Below are 19771 nucleotides of genomic sequence, written 5' to 3'. Positions count from 1 at the left end.
TGAAATGGCGATGAAACAGTTTGATACCTCTTGTAATTCTCTTATAAACGAGAAAGAGTTCTTGAATGGTCTCCCAAAATGGCTTTGGAGTATGAAACGCCTCTCTCCACTCAGTTTTTTTCTTTTTTCCTTTTCAGTTAATAATATATTATTCTCACATTAGCCATTTTAGGGTTTGGATATATGTTTTAATTAAAATTTTAATATCAAGTTTTATTATTCGCTACATTTATTGGTCTAATGATCGAAAATTAAATTGAAATCTAAAATAAAAAAGTTAACATTTAATATTGTCATATTTATTAGCATACACCTTCGGGTTAAGATAAATTAATAATTAGAATTTTGATAAAAGATCTAATCTTTTATTTAAACTATACATATGAATTAATCAATATTAAAAAATTTATATTTTAATTTTAATTTTATTAATGTTAAAGCCTACACAAGAACAAACTGACATCAATTATTTCTAATTGGTTGAATGGTTCGATAAAGACTCTTAGATATATTATTTAAAAGGTCATGAGTTTGAGTCTTTTCTCATATACTAATAGGGGTAACCACTAAAACTCTTACAGTATCGGTTGGAATTGATATTACATCTCGACTTGGAGATCCCCTCATGGAAACTGCTTCTCTAAATATTCCCTCATTCTTTATCTCAATATTCTGTTACCTTCAGCTTTCGGCATGGGACAGTTACTGGGAGCAATTACTTCTGCCAGACAGAAATCACAAAAGGCCTCTTCTTTAACACTTTCTCGGGTTATTCTTTTATTTCTCTCTCCAATGCAGATTTTATTTAACGTATCCATCTAAGAATCCGTTTTCAATTCCTTCATTTAATATGAGATTTGTTGTTTGTTTAATACCTGAAAGGTTTTTGCGTGAAGATTTATGGAGCTGTGTCCATGAACAAAATGGTGGGTTTAACACTATTTCTGTCACTTGTTTTGATAAAAGATTTACAATAAAAATTATATCACAATCTAATCTCACAAACTTTGTATGACAATCCCAACATGATAACTTGTAATTGATCAGAGAGAAAAATTTATCAGAAACCAATTGTAAGCTATTATGTTAGAATTATTAGAGAAAATTTATAAGATTAGATTGTAAGTATAATATTACCTGTATTAGATAATACTAAATACATAAATTTTTTATATTTAAGTTTGTACTTGTAATATTGTATTTACTTGGATTTAACAATTTAAAACAATTGTGCTACAAATCCAAAACCATTTTTATGGGCTTAGCAGCCCAACGAGCCTTCTAGGAACTCACATCCAACTTGAGTAAACAAGTGTGTTTTGGCGGGGTATGAATATTTTTTTCTCGAGTAGTTTTCTTCTAGGCTCTACGACAAGGTATTGTTGGAGGTTACGAAATTAATGTGAAGTCATCTTTATTTCTTTTCCTCTTTGTGCTTCACAGAATCACCATTCCCTGAAATTAAAATTCCTTCACTGAGCACAAATGTTGTCTAAGCTCTTGCAAGCTTATATGTACAAAAACCAGTAATAACCATCAGTTGGGGTGTTATATTTTGTCAAATCCGAGTAATTGACAAAAGAATAAGTTATGTAATCACATGAAGTATTTGGAGAGCGATCTTAAATAGGCCAACAGGAGGCTACTGCAAACGTATTCTTAAACAAAAAGTTTGAAAGAAAATACACGTTTGTCTCATAGTTAATTCATCAAATTAATCCACAAGAGAAAATTAAACACTATATTGAACTTCAATTACAAAGAAAGCAAAAGTAATGCCCCCACCTATATATATATATCATCACATCCATGTTACAAAGAGCTTTCTGAAACTCAAAAGTAGTTGTTCATGAAAATTAAGCGTTGGGTGAACCACCTATATAGAGCCGTAGGTTGAGATCAATTGCCTCTCCCCTTGCTCCACCTCTCTCATGGTTTAGGCTAAGAGTCGTTTCTGTTTCCCCCATTTTATCCTCTGGTATCAAGAAGCTGTAATAAGGCTTCTTCTGAGCTGAACCACTCTGTCCTGACATTCTGTGTGAGCCTTCCATGCTTTCCTTCAAGTTGAAATCATATGACATAATTCAGATAACAGAATTAATAAACATCACATACTTCAGAGGACAGTTTGTAACTGGTAAATGAATAGTTTTGATGTGTTACTTGGGAGCTGGAGAATTCTTGTTGAGGAGTTTGAGTTAATGGAGGAGGAGTTGCCGGACAACCAAATAATAGAAAATTTCCATTCAGTGTTCCATAATCTGTTATGCTCTTCTTTGAGTTGAGCTCCAAAGGGCCACCAGGCTTCGGATGGTCTCTGATACAAGTGAAGTGATGATATTAAAATTAAAGCTAAAAACTCAGGAAAGTGAGGAAAAATGTCGATTTTAACAAACCTGGAAACACTGTCATTCCGTTTAAGGCCAAATGCAGAATGATTAGCATAAGAGGGCGATTGATCTAGCGTATGCATGTGCGAGAAAGGTGAAGAAACTGGGTAGTGGAATGGACCCGATGGGTCTTCCACGGAGAAAGTCCTTAGCCGCTTCGTGCTTGTCATCTAGTTTCATAGGAACCGAGTTTTACATTAGAAAAAGATTCCTCGCAGCCTAACTCATCAATCAATTAAATAAAATCAGATGAATCCATACAAAGTAGAACACGGATACAAGAGTCGTTTCCCAATAACAATAATTTCCCTTTGGTTTAACGCTATGTGAAGGAATTGAATCCCTCTCTTTATTACTGATCCGGCGAAAAAATCTCGGTAAAATCAATGAGTTAGACTCAACTTAAAATTCTTGAAAATGGTTATCACCAAGAATAAATAAAATTCATGTACTTAAATCAGATGATGGGAGTCTAAACAAATGAACAAATAACCCTAAACGAATCTGTGCTGAAATAAAGTGTTTGATGTATAACTTTAAAGAAACTTGAAAAAAAAAAAATACAAAAGATTAACCATGGGGATTTTGCATGCCTTATCTTCCTCTGGCAATAGAGATATATAGTTGTGATGTAATCTTTGGTTTGAAGGGGGCTCTAGACGGAGAAAAAATCCTGCCGATTGGCTGTCTGGTGAAGACAGTGATCCAGAGTTGGGGAAAAGATTTTTCTGTTTCACAGTTCAGACCCATCTTTAAAAAGTTAGCAAGGAAAATTATGAAAAATCAACATAAGTACTAAAACACAAACAATACCGTGGAAGAAGGGTATTGACTATGTTTATTTTGAAGCATAGAAGAAGAGTGATGATGCATTTGATCGGATCTGTTAGGAAAATTTGTCAAAAATGGATATCCAGATGAGATTTTAGGAGCTTCCTCACAGAAGCTTGAGTCACCGGAACTCCACATTGTGGATAGCAAGGTCTGTTCAGGCAAAGCCGCCATGGCTGATCCACCAAGGTTGAGACCTTTACTGCCACCTCCCAAGACTGCATTTTTACCACCATTACCATAGAGCATGGACATCGGTGGAGAAGGTGGACTGAAGTAATTGTGATCCGGAACAAATGAAACGTTTCCTGTAAAAAGAATCAGATAAACAAATTATGGAATGATAATCAAAATTGGAGAGAAGTTAAAAATAGTGTTGCCTTCAATCTTGCCTTGGTGGTCTACATTATTTTTGCATTCTTGTTCTCTCAAGATCTTCTCCAGTTCGGCTACTCCAGGGCCTCTTTTAGGGACTCTTTGTCGCTTAGGTTTCTTCAGAATAAGACTAGCGTAATCACCATCATCACCAACACTACCACTCACACCTGCACCACTACTGCTGGTATTGCTACACATTTCTTCTTCTCTTGTTTTGTTGATTTTTCAGTCTCTGTAATATAAGATGTAATAAGCAATAAATTTTTCAAAATGTAAATTTAAATCACAAAATAAAGCAAACCCAAGTGAGAGAATAGAGAAAATAACAAGATTCCCCATTTTCAAGATCACAAAATCTAAAATAGTAACCAGAATAAATTCAAAATCCTAGATAAAAGGGAAGGAGTTGAAACCGGCTACCCAAGCGTAATGCGGAAGTGAAATCAAGGAAAGTCTTCCCTTGTTTTCAGCTCATAATAAAAAGATATTAGAGAGACAAAGGAGAGAGAAGATATCTACAGAGTTTTCGGGATTTTCTCAGCCAATTTTGTCTGTCTGAGAAAGAAAAGAAAAATCACAGGAGGCCCAGAAATTCAAGGAGAAGTAAAAACAAACCAAAATCTTCTCATTCCTCAACTTTCTGTTTCTGTTTCTCAAGTCACTATGTGAATGTCAAAAGTATTGCAGAATATGACCTATGCCATGCATAATTCGTCTTGAAATCTGAGGAAATCTTTGCCATTTATATAAGCAGTTGTTCTTTTCTTGTATCAATGCATGAAATTTATGGAGTTGGTTATGAACCATTGGACCCCATTTTGGAAAAAGACCTTCATACTTTATAGAGTTACTTTTTTTTTTTTTTAAGTTTTTTTTAACCTGTTTATCAAATGCAATTAATTCTTTCAAATTTCCAAAAAAAATCAGCTATTATTTCATATTATTAAACTCTTAGTGAATTAAAGGGAGCCTCACTGTCAATAGGTAAATAAATTGTGGTAATAAATGAAATGAGGTCTCATTTGATAAAAGAAATCTCTCCAGGCTGGAACCATAAATTTATTGCTTGCTTTGAAGACATCTGTAACTAGTTCTTTAAGGTAACCAATCTTCTACTCTTTATAATAGATATGGAAAGAAAGGACCAAAATTTTTTTCCCATAAATTGAAACTGAAACAAATATTTGAGTAAGATACAATCACATGGGTTATGAGACAACTATCTTATCTCATTATGAAGAGGATCCCAATATCATAATTAAGCTGATGACACCAACTTTACCAAATATAAGTTTCACTCTGTTAATTGAATTGGAAACTTAATCATGCATACATGAACCAAGGCAAATTTCTTTACCAGTGTAAAAGCCAGAATATTTGGTCATTGTCTGTCATGATATGAAATGCTTTGGAATAACCTAATCACTTTGCTTTAATTTTAAAACTCATGCAGTCATTTATTGATAACCCTCGAAAATATAGAAGAGATAAATCCAGATATACTGCATGACGCCATAGTCTGATAGTCATGTAATTGATAAAAGCTAAAATTGGGTACCAAATGAAGTGGTTGGAGCATCAATTCTTCTTAGGAGAATAAAAATGATGATATTCCATCATTATTGCTGACTGAAAAAAGTCATGCATTCATACTTGACCTTTGACATATTTTACATGGAACCATCCTACCATCTTCATTCTCTGACCTAATTGTAACTTTAAAAAATTGTGTTATGAGTTATTGACATTTGCTTCAAGGAGTCAATGAAATTTATATATAGATAGTAATACTATTTGTTTGAAAGAAAACTACCAACTTCCTCATTCTTACAAAATTTCAAACCTCAAGGTTGGTTTGACGGTCAATGAGGTTTATTTACTTCCTTGAATGCTTGGGTTCAAACCTTGAGGTTACCCACCACAATAACATTATAACTTATCTACTTCTTTGGGCTTGTAAAATATTCAATGGACTCTAAAGGCGCACAAGCTAGCCCAAATATCAAGATTACCCAAAAAAAAAAAAAAAAAAAAAAAAAAAAACCAACTTCCTTGTTTTGCGTGATCTACAAAATGGGCTGGGCTCAATTAAGTGTATGAGGGCTTATTATGATGGGCTGGGCTCAATTAAGTGTATGTGGGCTTGTTATGGTAGATGGGTTGGGCTCATATAGAAATCCTCACTTAGCCGAATGAGATTAGATTAAAGAGAACTTGCTTCGCAGTTCTTAGAGAGGTTTTCTTTCACAAATGTATTTATGCATCTATATAACTAGAGTAATGCTAGGCTAACAACCCAATCTCACAATCTTCGATATGAAAGTTTGTTATTGGTCAGCTCACAACATAGGTCCCGTCTACTTGTATGGGTCTTATTTATCCATTTTCAAACTAACCATGATGAACTGTCACATCAGAGATTGTGAGAGAAAGTTGTAAATCTAACATTACTCATATAACTAAACCTATTTTGTTGGTAATCTAAAATCGTTTAACAAAATCATAAGTTAGAGATTTGGTAACTTACATAACACATGAAGGAAATTGTTATGTAAAAATTGTAACTATAGAACACACAGTGGGATCAGGATCTACGCAAAATACATTCTCACCATCATGAATTAATAATGAGATAGTGTTTTAAAAGCAATTTATTTTTCAATAATTTCAGATGATGCTTTCTCTTCTTTTGAAAATCTTATCTTCGTTTGGATTTAATGATATTTAAATCCCTAAACATACCTTTCAAATTTGACTAATTAAATTGATGGGATGTGTTGTTGGAGAAAAATATACAAAAAATAGATCAACATTAAATAAATTTAAAAATATTATCAAACAATATCAAGGTCCCGTAGCTCAGTTGGTTAGAGCGTTGGTCTTATGAGCCGAAGGTCGCGGGTTCGAGCCCCGCCGGGACCAATTTGAATTTTGCGCAGCCTCTCTCTCTCCAATCTAGAAGTTCAGCCCTGTCCAATCATTTTCTTATCTTTTCAGCGGTTGGTATCTAATCATCTGCCAACAGATCAACGGCTCACAAATATTAAAAAATTTGATTCCATATTAAAACAACGCTCAATCCAAAGAAATCACATGGTGCATTTGGCTCCTTATTTCTATCCATATTCCCTAAATATTGTTTGGTACATTATTTCAGAAATATTATTATATTTTTTTAATTACTTTTAGACCCCTTAAGTTTATTAATTTTATTAAATAGCCAAAAAAAGGTTTAAAGATTAACAAAAATACCCCCATCAATGCAGACTTGTCAGATTCCAACAACCACCGTTGGTGGTAGCCGGAATCTGTACGACGACCTACACCACGACCAGAAATGGTCGTTAGTTCACCGATCAACGACGGCCAAATCTTGGCCATCTTTGATCGAAAACGACGACCATATCTTCTTTGGTCTTTTCTGGCCAGATCCGTGGTGAATCTGGCCGGAAAAGGCCATAGCTACGGGTTACAACACAGATCTGACTGGTCTATGTCGTAACGCAATTTTCCACCCAGATTCTAACGGTGGTGTTCGGAATTTGGCACTACGGGTGGTGGGGGTGTTTTTGTCATTTTATATGTTGGGGTGTTTAATTAAATTAGCAAACCTAGGGGCTTTTTTTATAAATTTTTAAATTTTACCTCGTAATACTCCCCTATTTAACTATTCAATATTATTTCCAAAATCCTATCCAAAATAATAAACCAAACGCAACCATTGGGTAGTTGGATAGGGGAGTATTACGAGGTTAAATTTAAAAATTTATAAAAAAACCCCCTAGGTTTGCTAATTTGATAAACACCCTAATATATTAAAATATTGTAAAATAACAAAAACACCCCTACCACCCGCAATGCTAGATTTCGGCCACCACCGTCGGAATCTGGTTGGAAAATTTTTTAAGGACACATACCGGTCGGATCTGGCCCGTATTCCATCGATATAGCCTTTTCCGGCCAGATCCGTGGTGGATCTGGTCGGAAAAGGCCAGATCTAAGGTCGGATGTGGCCGTCGATGGCTAGGAAAGTCTATCTTTGGTCATCGTCGACATGGATCTGGCCGAAAAAGGTCATATCTGGTAGTTACCGGCCATTTCCCGTGGTGGTGTGTCTATTGTGAGAGATTCCGGCTACCACCAACGGTGGTTGCCGGAATCTGGTAAGTGTTGGTGGGTGTGGGTGTTTTTATTAATTTTTAAATTTTTTTCTGAGGGTATTTATGAAATTAATAAACTTAAAGGGTCTAAAAGTAATTAAAAAAATAGTCTAATATTTCTGGAATAATGTGTCAAACAATATTTGGAGAATAGGATTGGAAATATGGGTAGAAATAATAATCCAACGAGGCCCATCAAATCTCATCAAATCTCGTATCGTTCCATTATATTTTTCACAACAACTATAGACAATAAAAATCGCCTTATTAAATAAAAAATGTAAAAACATTATTCGATCTCTATCAGAAATCAGATTTTCACTTTAAAACACCTCTCAATTCGAAGAAATCACACCTGAAATCCCTTTTTGTTCCATTCTTTGTTACAACAGCTATGACAATAAAATTCCCTTTTCATGACAAAAACATTATTTAAAATTAAGATAAGCAAGCAATCTCGATCAGACTTTGTCATAGTTGGTTCTGCTGTCACTATCAGCCTTCATTTGTTGAATTATTCAAATCAAAAACAGACCAACTAACACTAAACTCCACACTAACATTGAATCTCTAACACAACCCAGTTGTTCAAAATCCTTGATTGGTGAGAGAGAGAGAGAGAGACAGAGACAGAGACAGATTTTGTGTTATATCTTTAGCGGAAAAAAGGCTGGTCATGGCCCATATTATACCACATTTTGCAACTACCTATTTTTCTTATTCATTAAATTTACTAATAAAATAATATCAAGACCAGACCTGAGTTTCCTTCTTCTTTACTTCAACTTTTACAAGTCCTACTGTCTTCCCCATCTTGTTTCTGTTACTGCCCATTTTCTAAGTACACTCTCTTTATCACCTTTTGCTGTTTTGTTTTCTCGGTATGTTGTCTTCAACTCAGATTTTGCGTTGTTTGTTTCTGTTTTTCGATTGAAAATTGTGATTCTGGGATGTCCTTTTGTTGACTTCGAGATGTGGGTTGACTTGATAAATTTTGTTTTGGAAACTAGTTGTTAGTTTTTTTACAGGAACAGCTGCTGAAATTTTACTTATATTTGATGTGGTTTATAAGCATGTTGCAATTTATCTGCTTTTATTGTGGTGATTTACCTGTTACTTGGTTGGAGATTTTATTTGGATTTACCATTTGGTTATTGGATATTTGGATGAGGGTAGTTGAGTTTTAATTGTGAGAGAGTGAGGATAACTGGGTCTCTGGTAGATTGGTTTGAGAGACTAGTGGTACTTTTTCCAATATGAATTTCTTGAAATATAATCGTATAATATAGTATTCTGAATAAAGTTTGATGGTTATATGGTGAAGTGATGCTTTGTTGTTACTGCAATCGATATGCATTTAACATGACTTTGCTAGTTCTTGGCGTTTAGCTTATCAAATTTACTCTTTTCTAAGCTGGCTCAATGCTAATTCGTACTGTTTCATTAAAATGCTGCAGGGTTATGTTGAATTAAAGACAGACATTTAATCTCAATAATGGGTTCTGGAGATTGGTTTAAGACAATAATTAACTCAAAGAAGGTCAAGGTCGGCAGTTCAAAGAAGGTGAAGGTATAATAACTAATAACTATCTGGATACTTTTACTTTCCTTCAAATTTTAATATAAACCAAGTTATGCATTTTTTGTTACTTTTTCATGATTGTAACATTCATTTTTAAGCAAACTAAAGTTTTGGAAATTATGTTTGGTCATTTAAAGTTTTCATTTTTCAATGTTATTGCCCATTGAGCACCTATTGATTACCATTTATACAATATGTGTGAAGACCCATCACTTGAATTTAGTGATATTGTTGCTATTGAGGGTAGTTGTTAAGAAATTATCATTAGTTGATATCTTTTATTAATGTTATGTATACTATCTCATTTGTTCCTTCATTTTTTGAGACAGGGGTCTTCAGCTTCTTCAAAATCCAATGGCTTCAAATGGAAAAAACGTTCAGGCAAAGAGTCTAGCAGTGTTGCTAACGCTATTAGTGGAAATCATGGGGCTCTTGGCATGCCGGTTGAGGATATAGCTGCAATGCGGATTCAAACTGCATTCCGGGCATACATGGTATGTTGACAACCAATATGAAAAAATGCCATAAAAATTCATTCTTCAATTTTTTGTCGCATTGGTCGTATTTATTTGTATCCTCCTTGTCTTTGTGCTTCTATCCATGTAGAATTTCATTGTTCAATTTTGCAATTTAGGAAGAGTGTATAGTAAAATTCTGCACATGCATGCAACGTGCTTGTTTACAGGGGATCTAGAGTTGAATTTATCATGCAAGAACCCTATCCATCTAATAAATAAACTACTGACAGTATAACATAGAGTGAGGTAATTTTGCTTTGTATCATGAAAAAAAGTTAATCATTTCATTAAATTGCCACTGAACTCATAGTTTGTATATCATATTTTGATGACAGTGCACTCAATGTTTTGACCATTTGTGAATTTCTTCAGGGAAGATCCAAGTAAATTTTAGTTGTTTGTGCATCTGGTCCTAACCCTCTGATGTTTAAGCTTGGATTAAACTTTTAGCCCAAATTGCATCTTTGCTGCACTTATGACTTGTCCTTTAATTTATTTATTTATTTATTTTTTTGACATTTCACATGTGAAAATTACGAAATGAGCCTCAGAGGGGGTGAAGGATGAGGAAAGGCTTATGATTTTGCTTATTTAGCCGCTTTGCTCCATTAATATTTCAATTCTTCTGTGACAATTCTTAATGCATGATGTGGAGGGGAGACTTCAGATCTTAGAAGTCTCAAGGACTGGTTAGATGAAATTTGATAATTTTACTCTCCTGGGCAGATGTGTAAGCTGGATTATAAGTTTCCTGGCCTATGTTCTTTTATTGGAATTGTTTGCAATGTTTTGTTGTCAGTCCTCTTTTTGATCTTAAAGTAATCAGCAAATAGCCTGTGTCTCCTTGGGCCTAATTCAAATACAGCACCTTTCTTAACTGTATTTGGGTTTGTTTTAATAAAAATATTGATTGAAAATAATTTCCATTTATAGAACAATTTCATGAACTCCCTCAGGGAACAGTTCTCATCGGAGGTCTGATATTTGTGCTAGAGTATGAAGAGTTGTCATACTTTCTATGATAGAAGGTGTAGTTTGAGAAACTACAATTTTTTCATTCTGTTTTAGGTCATTCCAACTTCCAAATAGTATTGAACAAAAGATGGAGCTGTTCGTGATAAGTAGCTAGATGTTTGTGCTCTGCGGGGCTTTTCAGACATCTCCTTTTAATACAAGGGCAGAGAGATGTCTTATAGCTTCTCTGCCATTCCAACCATAGTTATAGGTTGCAATCTGAACTTTTTAATGATTCCAACTATAAATCTGGTTAAGATTTTCACTTTACTCAGCAAAGCGTTAGTTCCAATTAATTGGGGTCACTCATTGGCCAGTATGTACTGAGTGGGAAAGTGAACCTCTTAACTTTTATTTTTTACTCCTTAAAATTAATGAAAAACTGTTTTTCTAGGAGAGGAGAAACGTATGCATTTATCGGTGTCTTGGCATCTATCTGCTTGCTAGTTTTGTATTTGAGATATAACTGTACCTTTCTGTGTTGTAAATCATATGCTTTTGGCATCTTATTGATATACACTAAATATTCACTCATTTCTTTGCTCCTGCTGCAGGCTAGAAAAAGTTTACGTCGTTTGAAAGGGATAGTAAGATTACAGGCTGCGACCCAACGTTATTCTGTTAAAAAGCAAGCCCAAACCACATTGAGCAATCTTCATACATGGAGCAAAATACAGGGTGAGATTCGTGCTCGCCGACTGAATATGGTAATGGAAGGCCGGCTCAAACAGAAGAAATTAGAGAATCAACTAAAACTTGAGGCAAAGCTTCATGATCTAGAGGTTAGAACTTAGACCAAAAACTTCCCACTTCTGGGAACTAGCATCGCTAAAATTCTCAATATCTGAGTGATGAAAGTTTTTCTTGGGCAAATTGTAAAAAACTTAGGTCTAAAATACATTACCCTTTATGTTCTGAAGGCCTACAAATGTGCCCTATGTTAGTGAAAAATTAATGGCATTAACAGAAAATTTATTGTCAAAAATTATAATTTTTATCTTGAGAATACCTAAGACCTATGTACCCTTCTTTTGAAAGACTCAAACATAATTTCTCATATGCATTTTATCTTTTGCTTTCATCAGACTATCACCACCACAACTATACCGTACTCCTATATCACTAGGACAACACATTACCAACATCACAATTTTACCATTTGCTGGCAATCTGGCCATCCAAATCTGTAAAATCACCTGACCTAAATTGAAACCAAAAAAATTACTATTACTTAAAAAGAGAAAAATTGCAGAAACTTAAGTGAGAAATTCTAGAGAATAGTGTACTGAAATGGCTTATTATTTTTCATTGAATATAACTGAAGGAGTAAATTCTGTTTACATAAAAGTTCTGAACTTTCCAGAAGCTTAATGTCTCTAAGTACAGTTTTAATCACTCCCTGAATTTTCAGCTAGAATCTAGGACATGACTTGAAGCCTTTATCAACTAACTCCAGCTTGTAACCCAGCTTGGACTAACAACTCCCTTTACTCATGAGCCACCTCTGCTTTGCCATGTCACATTCTTGTCGCACCCCAAACGTGGAAGGGATCGAAGGGGTGATCTTACCTATAAAATACTAGGCTTATTTAAGAGCTGTGTCTATCAAAACATCCATCATTTTTTGTTGCTTTGCAATGTCACATTCTTGTTGCACCCCAAACCTGGAAGGGATCGAAGGGGTGATCTTACTTATAAAATACTAGGCTTATTTAACAACTGTCTATCAAAACATCCATCTTTTGTCCTGTTTGTTTCTGTTTCTGCAAGAAATTGTAAAATTTTCTTGTTTTACTGTCAACCATAATTATGAAGGCATCTTTATTTCCTTGAATCATTGTGCTTAGATATAGGGCCTATTTAAAATCAATCAACTCTCTTTCTATACAAGTAACAGTATAAAGGGTGACAGGTTGAATGGAGTGGTGGCTTTGAAACAATCGATGAAACTCTTTCAAGGATACATCAGAGGGAAGAAGCCTCAATCAAGCGAGAGAGAGCTATGGCTTATGCCTTTTCTCATCAGGTATGTTAACCACTGAAGTAGTCTTCTTCTTAATGTGGTGGAACGAATAAATCAAATTTGCCATGACCAAATAAATTTATGATTTGCAGTGGAGGGCCAACTCTGATCCTCTTGGGTTCAGTAAATATGAACTTGGCAAATCTGATTGGGGTTGGAGTTGGAAGGAACGCTGGATTGCTGCTCGACCATGGGAAAGCCGTGTTCCTTCGAAGTTAATTAGCCCAAAGAAGGTCCAGCACGGGCAAGCAAACAAGGTTGTTGAAAACATAAATTCACCTTTTAAGTCCAAAAGCCCAAAGAAAGGGCAGCAGGGGCGAGCCAACAAAGTTGATAAAAACATAAATTCACCTTCTGGGTTCAAAAGCCCCTTGAAGGTACAGCATAGACAAGCAAGCAAGGTTGGTAAAAACATAAATTCACTGACACAAAAATCATCAGTTTCAGTGAAACCTCCAATGCCAAATGGGAGTGGAACTACAAAGGGGCGAAGGTTGTCTTTCCGAGCTGCTGAAAAGCTATCCCCTGGACAGAGCACCAAAGCTGAAGAAACAAACACTAAGGAAAGAACTACAAAGGGCCGAAGGTTGTCTTTCCCAGCTGCCGAAAAACCATCCCCTGGAGGGAACGCTATAGCTGGAAAAACAAACACTAAGGAAATAACTACGAAGGACCGAAGGTTGTCTTTCCCTACAGTTGAAAAACAATCTTTGCCTGAAGGGAGCACCAAAGCCGAAGAAGCTAGCGCTAAGGAGCTATCAGTTTCCTAATACCCTGCCAATTTTATTCACTGAGTGGCATATAGTTGGTTTTCATTTTTCAATCAATTGAAATTTCCAGAAAGAAAGTCCATTTTTTCTTTTTTAATTCCCATGTTCTTTTTGGTTGTGCATATGAAGTGTTTGTGGAAGTAATATGTTTTGGTATGTAGTACAGAATAACACATCAGAGCCATGAACCGGGTATTTGGATTGATTTTGTTCATTTCTCTTTTCTCTGGTCTGTATATTATCAGAGAAAATTTGTTTTATTTATTTATAATGTAAATAGAGAAAATTGGGGTGATTTTTTCAAATGTGTAGGAAGACCATAATTCATTCTATCTTTATCTTCCAAATAACTTATTTTATATATATATATATATATAGTTCCAAAAGGCAAGATCGAGCCTCTCTACATGTATCTTAGAGCAAATCTTAGGTGTAACAGATACACCGACAATCACCCAATGAGAGGACACGTGTTGACATGCACAGTGATATGGTGGACCTTCATTGGGTGATTGTCGGTGTATCCGTTCTACTCATCTGTACCATGATTAATTTTCATATTTGTCTATAAGTTATATAGTAGAACCGCTCTTTAGTTATAATGTTGAGATTAACTAAATTTATTATTATGAGGAGGTTATAATTTAATAAAGGTATAGTTATAATAATTATTTTTTTTATTAAAAAAAATTTTATTTTTTAATTCATGTTTTAGCAGTATTATGATTTCCATTCATGTTTTAGTAGTATTAGGATGGTATGAAATGGATATCAAAGAGTTATTATTGAATTAAGTGATTAAATTTGACAACTTCACTACACTAATTAAATAGATTTTAATGTGTTCCTCAATAATCCAAATAAGTAACAAGTCATGTATGCTTTAAATGAAGAAAAAAAATATTACTAGAATTAGACAAGAAGAGGAATGAGATAATTCTGAGGATGATAGTACAGAAATACCAAAAGTTTTGTGTCCAGAAGCTCTAAACATACTTGAGAAGCTAGAAATATTTTGACTTCAATAAGAAGATGTCAATGTTGGTGACTTATTATGAACTCGTAAGATGAAAGATGTGGTAATAACTCTATAATATAAATCATTGTCATCTTCAACTTTGGATAAATATTTTATTTTATCTTAAACTTTTAATATAATATATCATATATTTTTTGTAATATACATATAATTATTATTATGTAGAAGCAAATTCCTTTAGACGGGACTTAAAAAAATTATAATTATTATAATATAAAATTTATTTTTATTTAAAACTTGCCAAGTTAAGACCAGAATTTTTTATAATTATATAAAAGTTATTCATATATAGGTCCACTATAGAAAGGTCTACGTTTGAGGAAAAAGAGAAAAGGAAATAAAAAATAAAAAAAAAAAGGGTCGGTAGTGGGGTCATTTTATTATGTTGCATTGACAATTATAACCACATGATGGGGACAAAAAATTGCACGTTTTCCTTCTTTAATTGCAAGTTAACGACTGTTTACCTAATTGCAAAGCAAAGCTAAACATCCTCTATTCAAGATAAAGTCATTTACAGCGCAGCCTGCAACTAAAATTAATACACCAAATTCACGTGTTCAATAATGTAATCACAATTAACTTTGTAATACCACATGAATGATGTAATGAAATAATGTATATCTGTAAAAATCAATTACAAATATGTTTATATATATAATTAGTAAACCTTTAACTAATAATTATAGGGAAACATTAGGATTTAAGTTGTAAATTATCAAATAATAATAATTAATTAGGCATTAATATATTGATTTTTATGAAAATATTTGTAAATTTTAAAGTTGGTGTGGGATGAAAACTGGTCATAAATGAATATACTGTAATTGTGTTTGGTTTGGCGAGGAGATTTTAATGAGGTTTGATGTATTTATCATGGGGGAACGACTTACATCTACCCAGAGTTTGCTTTAAAAATAAATTGATATCCAAAAAGTTTTGAAACGACAAATTCCCACCTTTCGTCAGAGTCTGTTAATAAAAACCGTTAACTGATATGCCATTATTGATGTTCTTTCATCTCTAAGGGATAATTTTGACTTTTTATATTTTATAGAATTCCATTTTTTTTTTCTATTTCTTTATTGTCTTTTACTCCATTTTCTCATCACTTCATCTTCTTCGCCTCTCTCTCTCTCTTATTTTTTTTTCCTTTCTTCTCCCTTTCTCTTTTCTCTCTCCCTCCTCCTCCTCCTCCTCCCATCTTCTTCTTCTTCTTTTTCTTCTTCATCATCATCATCATCATCTCCCCCTCTTATCGTCTTCATCTTCCCATTTGGCCAAATCACACCGACTGGTGCGATTCCAGTCGGAATTGTATCAGATTGGGGGTGATTCTGCCTGGGGTGAGTGCAATTCCGACCAAATTATTAGAGTAGGTTCCCTAAAATCAATCAATTATTGTAAAATCGACTCTTTGTAATAATGCTTATTTATCAATAAAAGACATATTCTTCTATATCATGTAAATCATAATTGTGTGTATTGATATATGTCCTTAGGATGGTAGAACCGTGACGAGGGTATCAAGTGTTTAAAATCTTGATAATGAGAACCTTATGATCACATATGGTGGCTATTCTATGAATGTTCATAGCCCCAGTATTATTTTTGACCAAGGACACAAATAATACGGTAAGGCTATCATAATGTTGAACAACCCTGTCGAAAGACAGTGACTGAACTCACTTGTCAAGGTTGCTTGTCGACAACCTGGTGCAACGCATGGATGCGTACTGGAGGCAAGTTCACTGGACAGGCCCATTAGAGGGATTCTATATGGATGGTAACCCCAGTGTCTATGGAATAAATCCTCTAACCAATGGTGATGCATGTGATCCTTAGACTTGAGATCACCGGAGCGCCTTGTGCACCGATTAGTGTAGTTTAACACTAGCCCCAACGTAGTTTTATTCAGAGCTATCAATACGGTAGTAATTGACTACATTGAGGAGTGTATCAAGACTATGGTGGATTGACAAAGGATTCATCACTCTTGGGTACGGAAGAAGTTATCTCACCATGCAATTCAGTAAATGGTAATGACATCAAATCTGTGGCCACAGTGGGATTGAGTTATTGCTCAATCCAATTTATTATTCTGGTCATTAGAGCTGGGCAAGGGACCGGTCCCTTGGGACTAGTCCAAATGGGACCAGTCTCTCATGGGCCTGGGACCGGTCCCAAGCCCATGAGAAAAACCAGGACCTGGACCAGGCCTTAGGCCTGGTCGGGACTGGTCCCATGGGGTTTGGAAAATTTTATTTCCCCCTCTCAATTTTTTTTTATATTTTGGGGGCAAAACAAAATTTTATAGGGGGTTTTTAGTATTTTTTAGGGGTTGATTAGTAAATTTCTAAAAATTTAATTAATTTTAAAAAATAATAAATTAATAGTTAATTTTAATTTTTAACGTAAATGTAATATTCACATTTCACACATTCACGCTTCACAAATAAACAATTAAATAATTTTTTTATTAAATTATTCATCTTCAATTTCATCGTCAACACTAGTTACATTATTCAAATCTGTATTCCTAAAGAGTTCGAGTAGTTCGGGATCTTCAGGGTGCTGTTGTAGTCTTCTTTCTCCATGAGTCCAATCCCGTAAACACGTTATCACTTCAATCATCTCATCGGTTAAAGAACATCTTCTGTCTTCAACAATCCGACCACTCGTTGAAAATGTTGACTCGGATGCAATTGTAGAAACCGGCACAGATAAAATGTCACGTGCCATTTGGGATATAATGGGGAATTGACTTTCTTGTTGGTTCCACCATTGAAGAATATCCATGTCAAGTTGCTCCTTCATCGTCATAAAGGTCAAGTCCACCTGTAGGTAGCGAGTCATCTCATTTGGTCTATGTATGTACGAGCTGGAGCTAGAGCTGGAGCTTCCGCCACGTCCCACATACGCCCACTTGCTCGATCCTTGAGGGGGGGCTACATCAAGGTCCTGATCACCTCTCCTAGACGTTCCACTTCCACTTCCACTTCTACTTCCATTGTATCTGTTCTCATATAAAGAAAAAAGCCTATCCAATTTGTGTTTAAAGTCAGTCAAATAAGACGTATAATCATGTCCTAAATAATGGCCTAACTCAGTAATTACACCATTAACTAAGGATAATTTAAACCTAGGATCTAGAAAAAGGCCTAATCCATATAAGAATGGAATATCTAACCAATATCTCTTATATTTTTCTTCCATACTTGAAACAATTTCACTAAAAATGTTATCATGTCTATATTGATCAAAAGTTTTAGCAATTTGAACTAAAATATCTAACACTAAATTAGTAGTTGGATAATAAATACCACTTAATGTATTAGTAGCATCATAAAAAATTTTAAGAAATGAATAAAAAAGTTCACAAACCGCCCAATCATCATAGTTGACAACTTCCTCTGGATAGTTCTTCCGGTTGACGAAATCTGTAATTTGTTTCGCGATTGGCAAAGCTTTTTCCAACATCAAGTAGGTAGAGTTCCAACGGATAGGCATGTCTGTACATAACTTCAAAGGTCGAACCGGTGGGTCCTCTTGCTTACAATATTTGACGTACTCCTGCCATCTTTTATTGCTACCGCCGACGATAAATCCGATAGCTCTACGCACCCTCTCAATCCTTGAATGTATAGCATCTAAACCTGCTTTAACTATCAAATTGATGATGTGACAAGCACATCTCTGGTGATAAAATTTGCCTTCACCAAGCGGATCCAATTTCTTTTCAAATAAAGATATTGCCGTGGTGTTAGCAGCTGCATTATCAAGCGTTAGCGCTACAACTCTATCAGTTAATAAATATTCTTGCAAAACTTCAAGAATTGTAAAATAAATAGTTTCAGCACTATGTTTTTCATATAATGGTTTAAAACCTATCAATTTTTGTTGTAAACCCCAATTATGATCTAAGAAATGTACTGTAACAGTTAAAAAATCGGTTTTTGATCTACAAGCCCATATGTCTGATGTAAGTGCAATAGATATATTCCTAAAATTTTGAAATTCGTTTTTAAGTTTATTATTTATTTTGTTATAAAGTTTTAGTATATCTCTTCTACTTGTAGTTCTACTAACAGGGGTATATGCTGGACAAAATGCAGTTTTAACCATATTAACAAAAAAAGGATTTTCAGATAAACAAATGGGAGAGTCTGTAGCAACTATATATCTTGCTATTTCCTCTCGTGCAACATGTGTATTGTATTGCCATGTTGAGAGAGTTGAGGATTGTGGATTAAAATTAAGTTGAGTTTGAATTTGTCTACCTGATCCGCTTGAAGATGCATTTATTTGGGGATGCTTCTTCTCTACGTGTCGTCGCATCGTCGAAGTCCCCTTCTCAGCCCCAATAATGGTTCCACATAAATTACATATCCCACACGATTCTTCCCCCTCCCCATTTGTCTTTGGCCGTTTTGATTTGGTGAAGTATCGCCAGACATCGGACACGACCCTCTTTGACGGTCGGGGGGGTTGGGCTATGTCCGTGCCCGTTGACTCGCAGCTCACATGTGTTTGGCTACACCTCGTCCCGACCGAATGTGGTTGTGGAATTACAGCTGCATCCTCTGGAGGAAATGGTGAAAATGGATTGAAGGCTTCAATTTCTTCGGTGGATGGAACGTAAAACTCATTTGGGGAAGACATTATAAATTTATGATAAAATAATAAATAATTAAAATGAAAAGAAATTAAATAATAATATGAAATTATGATGATATTGAAAAATAGAAAAAAATTTGAATAATATAAATAAATTATAAATATAAATTGAATGAGAAATTGATTGGAGATTTGGAGTAGAGAGATTGAGAGAATGAAAGAATGAGAGATTGATTGGTGTGAAAAAAATTAAAGGTTTTAGGGTTATTTATAGTGTAGTTGTGGGGGGGAAATGAAAAAAAAAACTTATAATTATATAAATATAACCGTTGGTGTCAGTTGACCGTTGGCAGCCAACGGTTAATTTTTTTTTTTTTAATAAATTTTATAAAATTTTATTTTAGTCCTTATAATTTATACTTATTTTAGGGGGTTTATATAATTTTACA

At 34.5% G+C, this 19771-nt stretch overlaps 2 protein-coding genes and 1 non-coding gene across 6 annotated transcripts; 2 read left to right on the top strand and 1 right to left on the bottom strand.

The window, feature by feature from the left end:
- Nucleotides 1-2834: 2834 nt before the first annotated feature.
- On the bottom strand, nucleotides 2835-3797 carry LOC116145405. The gene is made up of 4 exons (XM_031430894.1): nucleotides 3614-3797; nucleotides 3204-3529; nucleotides 2984-3118; nucleotides 2835-2894 (listed from the first exon to the last, which is right to left on the bottom strand). The coding sequence occupies exons 1-4, from the start codon at nucleotides 3795-3797 to the stop codon at nucleotides 2835-2837; spliced, it is 705 nt and encodes a 234-aa protein (XP_031286754.1).
- A 2650-nt stretch (nucleotides 3798-6447) lies between these two features.
- TRNAI-UAU lies at nucleotides 6448-6521 on the top strand. Its single transcript has one exon. It is a non-coding gene; the product is annotated as a tRNA-Ile (tRNA).
- Nucleotides 6522-8417: 1896 nt separating this feature from the next.
- On the top strand, nucleotides 8418-13878 carry LOC116146541 (protein IQ-DOMAIN 1-like). 4 transcript variants are annotated; one of them, XM_031432093.1, is made up of 6 exons: nucleotides 8418-8640; nucleotides 9217-9323; nucleotides 9671-9835; nucleotides 11428-11655; nucleotides 12786-12899; nucleotides 12989-13878. In XM_031432093.1, the coding sequence occupies exons 2-6, from the start codon at nucleotides 9255-9257 to the stop codon at nucleotides 13664-13666; spliced, it is 1254 nt and encodes a 417-aa protein (XP_031287953.1). In that variant the 5' UTR covers nucleotides 8418-8640; nucleotides 9217-9254; the 3' UTR covers nucleotides 13667-13878. The 4 variants fall into 4 exon arrangements, with proteins under 4 accessions (XP_031287953.1, XP_031287850.1, XP_031287894.1 ...); XM_031431990.1 differs by having other exon boundaries at nucleotides 8420-8640; nucleotides 9217-9329; XM_031432034.1 differs by lacking the exon at nucleotides 8418-8640 and adding an exon at nucleotides 8680-8733 and having other exon boundaries at nucleotides 9217-9329.
- The last annotated feature ends 5893 nt before the right edge of the window (nucleotides 13879-19771 follow it).

This window comes from Pistacia vera, unplaced genomic scaffold (assembly GCF_008641045.1).
Source record: "Pistacia vera cultivar Batoury unplaced genomic scaffold, PisVer_v2 Contig1008, whole genome shotgun sequence".
Taxonomy (NCBI): Eukaryota; Viridiplantae; Streptophyta; class Magnoliopsida; order Sapindales; family Anacardiaceae; genus Pistacia; species Pistacia vera.
Note: the sequence above shows the minus strand (reverse complement) of the source record. Positions and strands in the feature narration are given on the sequence as shown.

Bases quoted from the DNA above. Each gene is read 5' to 3' on its own strand.
- LOC116145405 (XM_031430894.1), bottom strand. From the start codon at position 3,797: ATGTGTAGCAATACCAGCAGTAGTGGTGCAGGTGTGAGTGGTAGTGTT. The intron at 3,530-3,613 runs GCAAGATTGAAG...TTCTTTTTACAG, and splicing joins AAATAATGTAGACCACCAAG to GAAACGTTTCATTTGTTCCG. The intron at 3,119-3,203 runs GTATTGTTTGTG...ACTGTGAAACAG, and splicing joins GTCAATACCCTTCTTCCACG to AAAAATCTTTTCCCCAACTC.
- LOC116146541 (XM_031431990.1), top strand. From the start codon at position 9,255: ATGGGTTCTGGAGATTGGTTTAAGACAATAATTAACTCAAAGAAGGTC. The intron at 9,836-11,427 runs GTATGTTGACAA...CTCCTGCTGCAG, and splicing joins CTGCATTCCGGGCATACATG to GCTAGAAAAAGTTTACGTCG. The intron at 11,656-12,785 runs GTTAGAACTTAG...AAAGGGTGACAG, and splicing joins CAAAGCTTCATGATCTAGAG to GTTGAATGGAGTGGTGGCTT.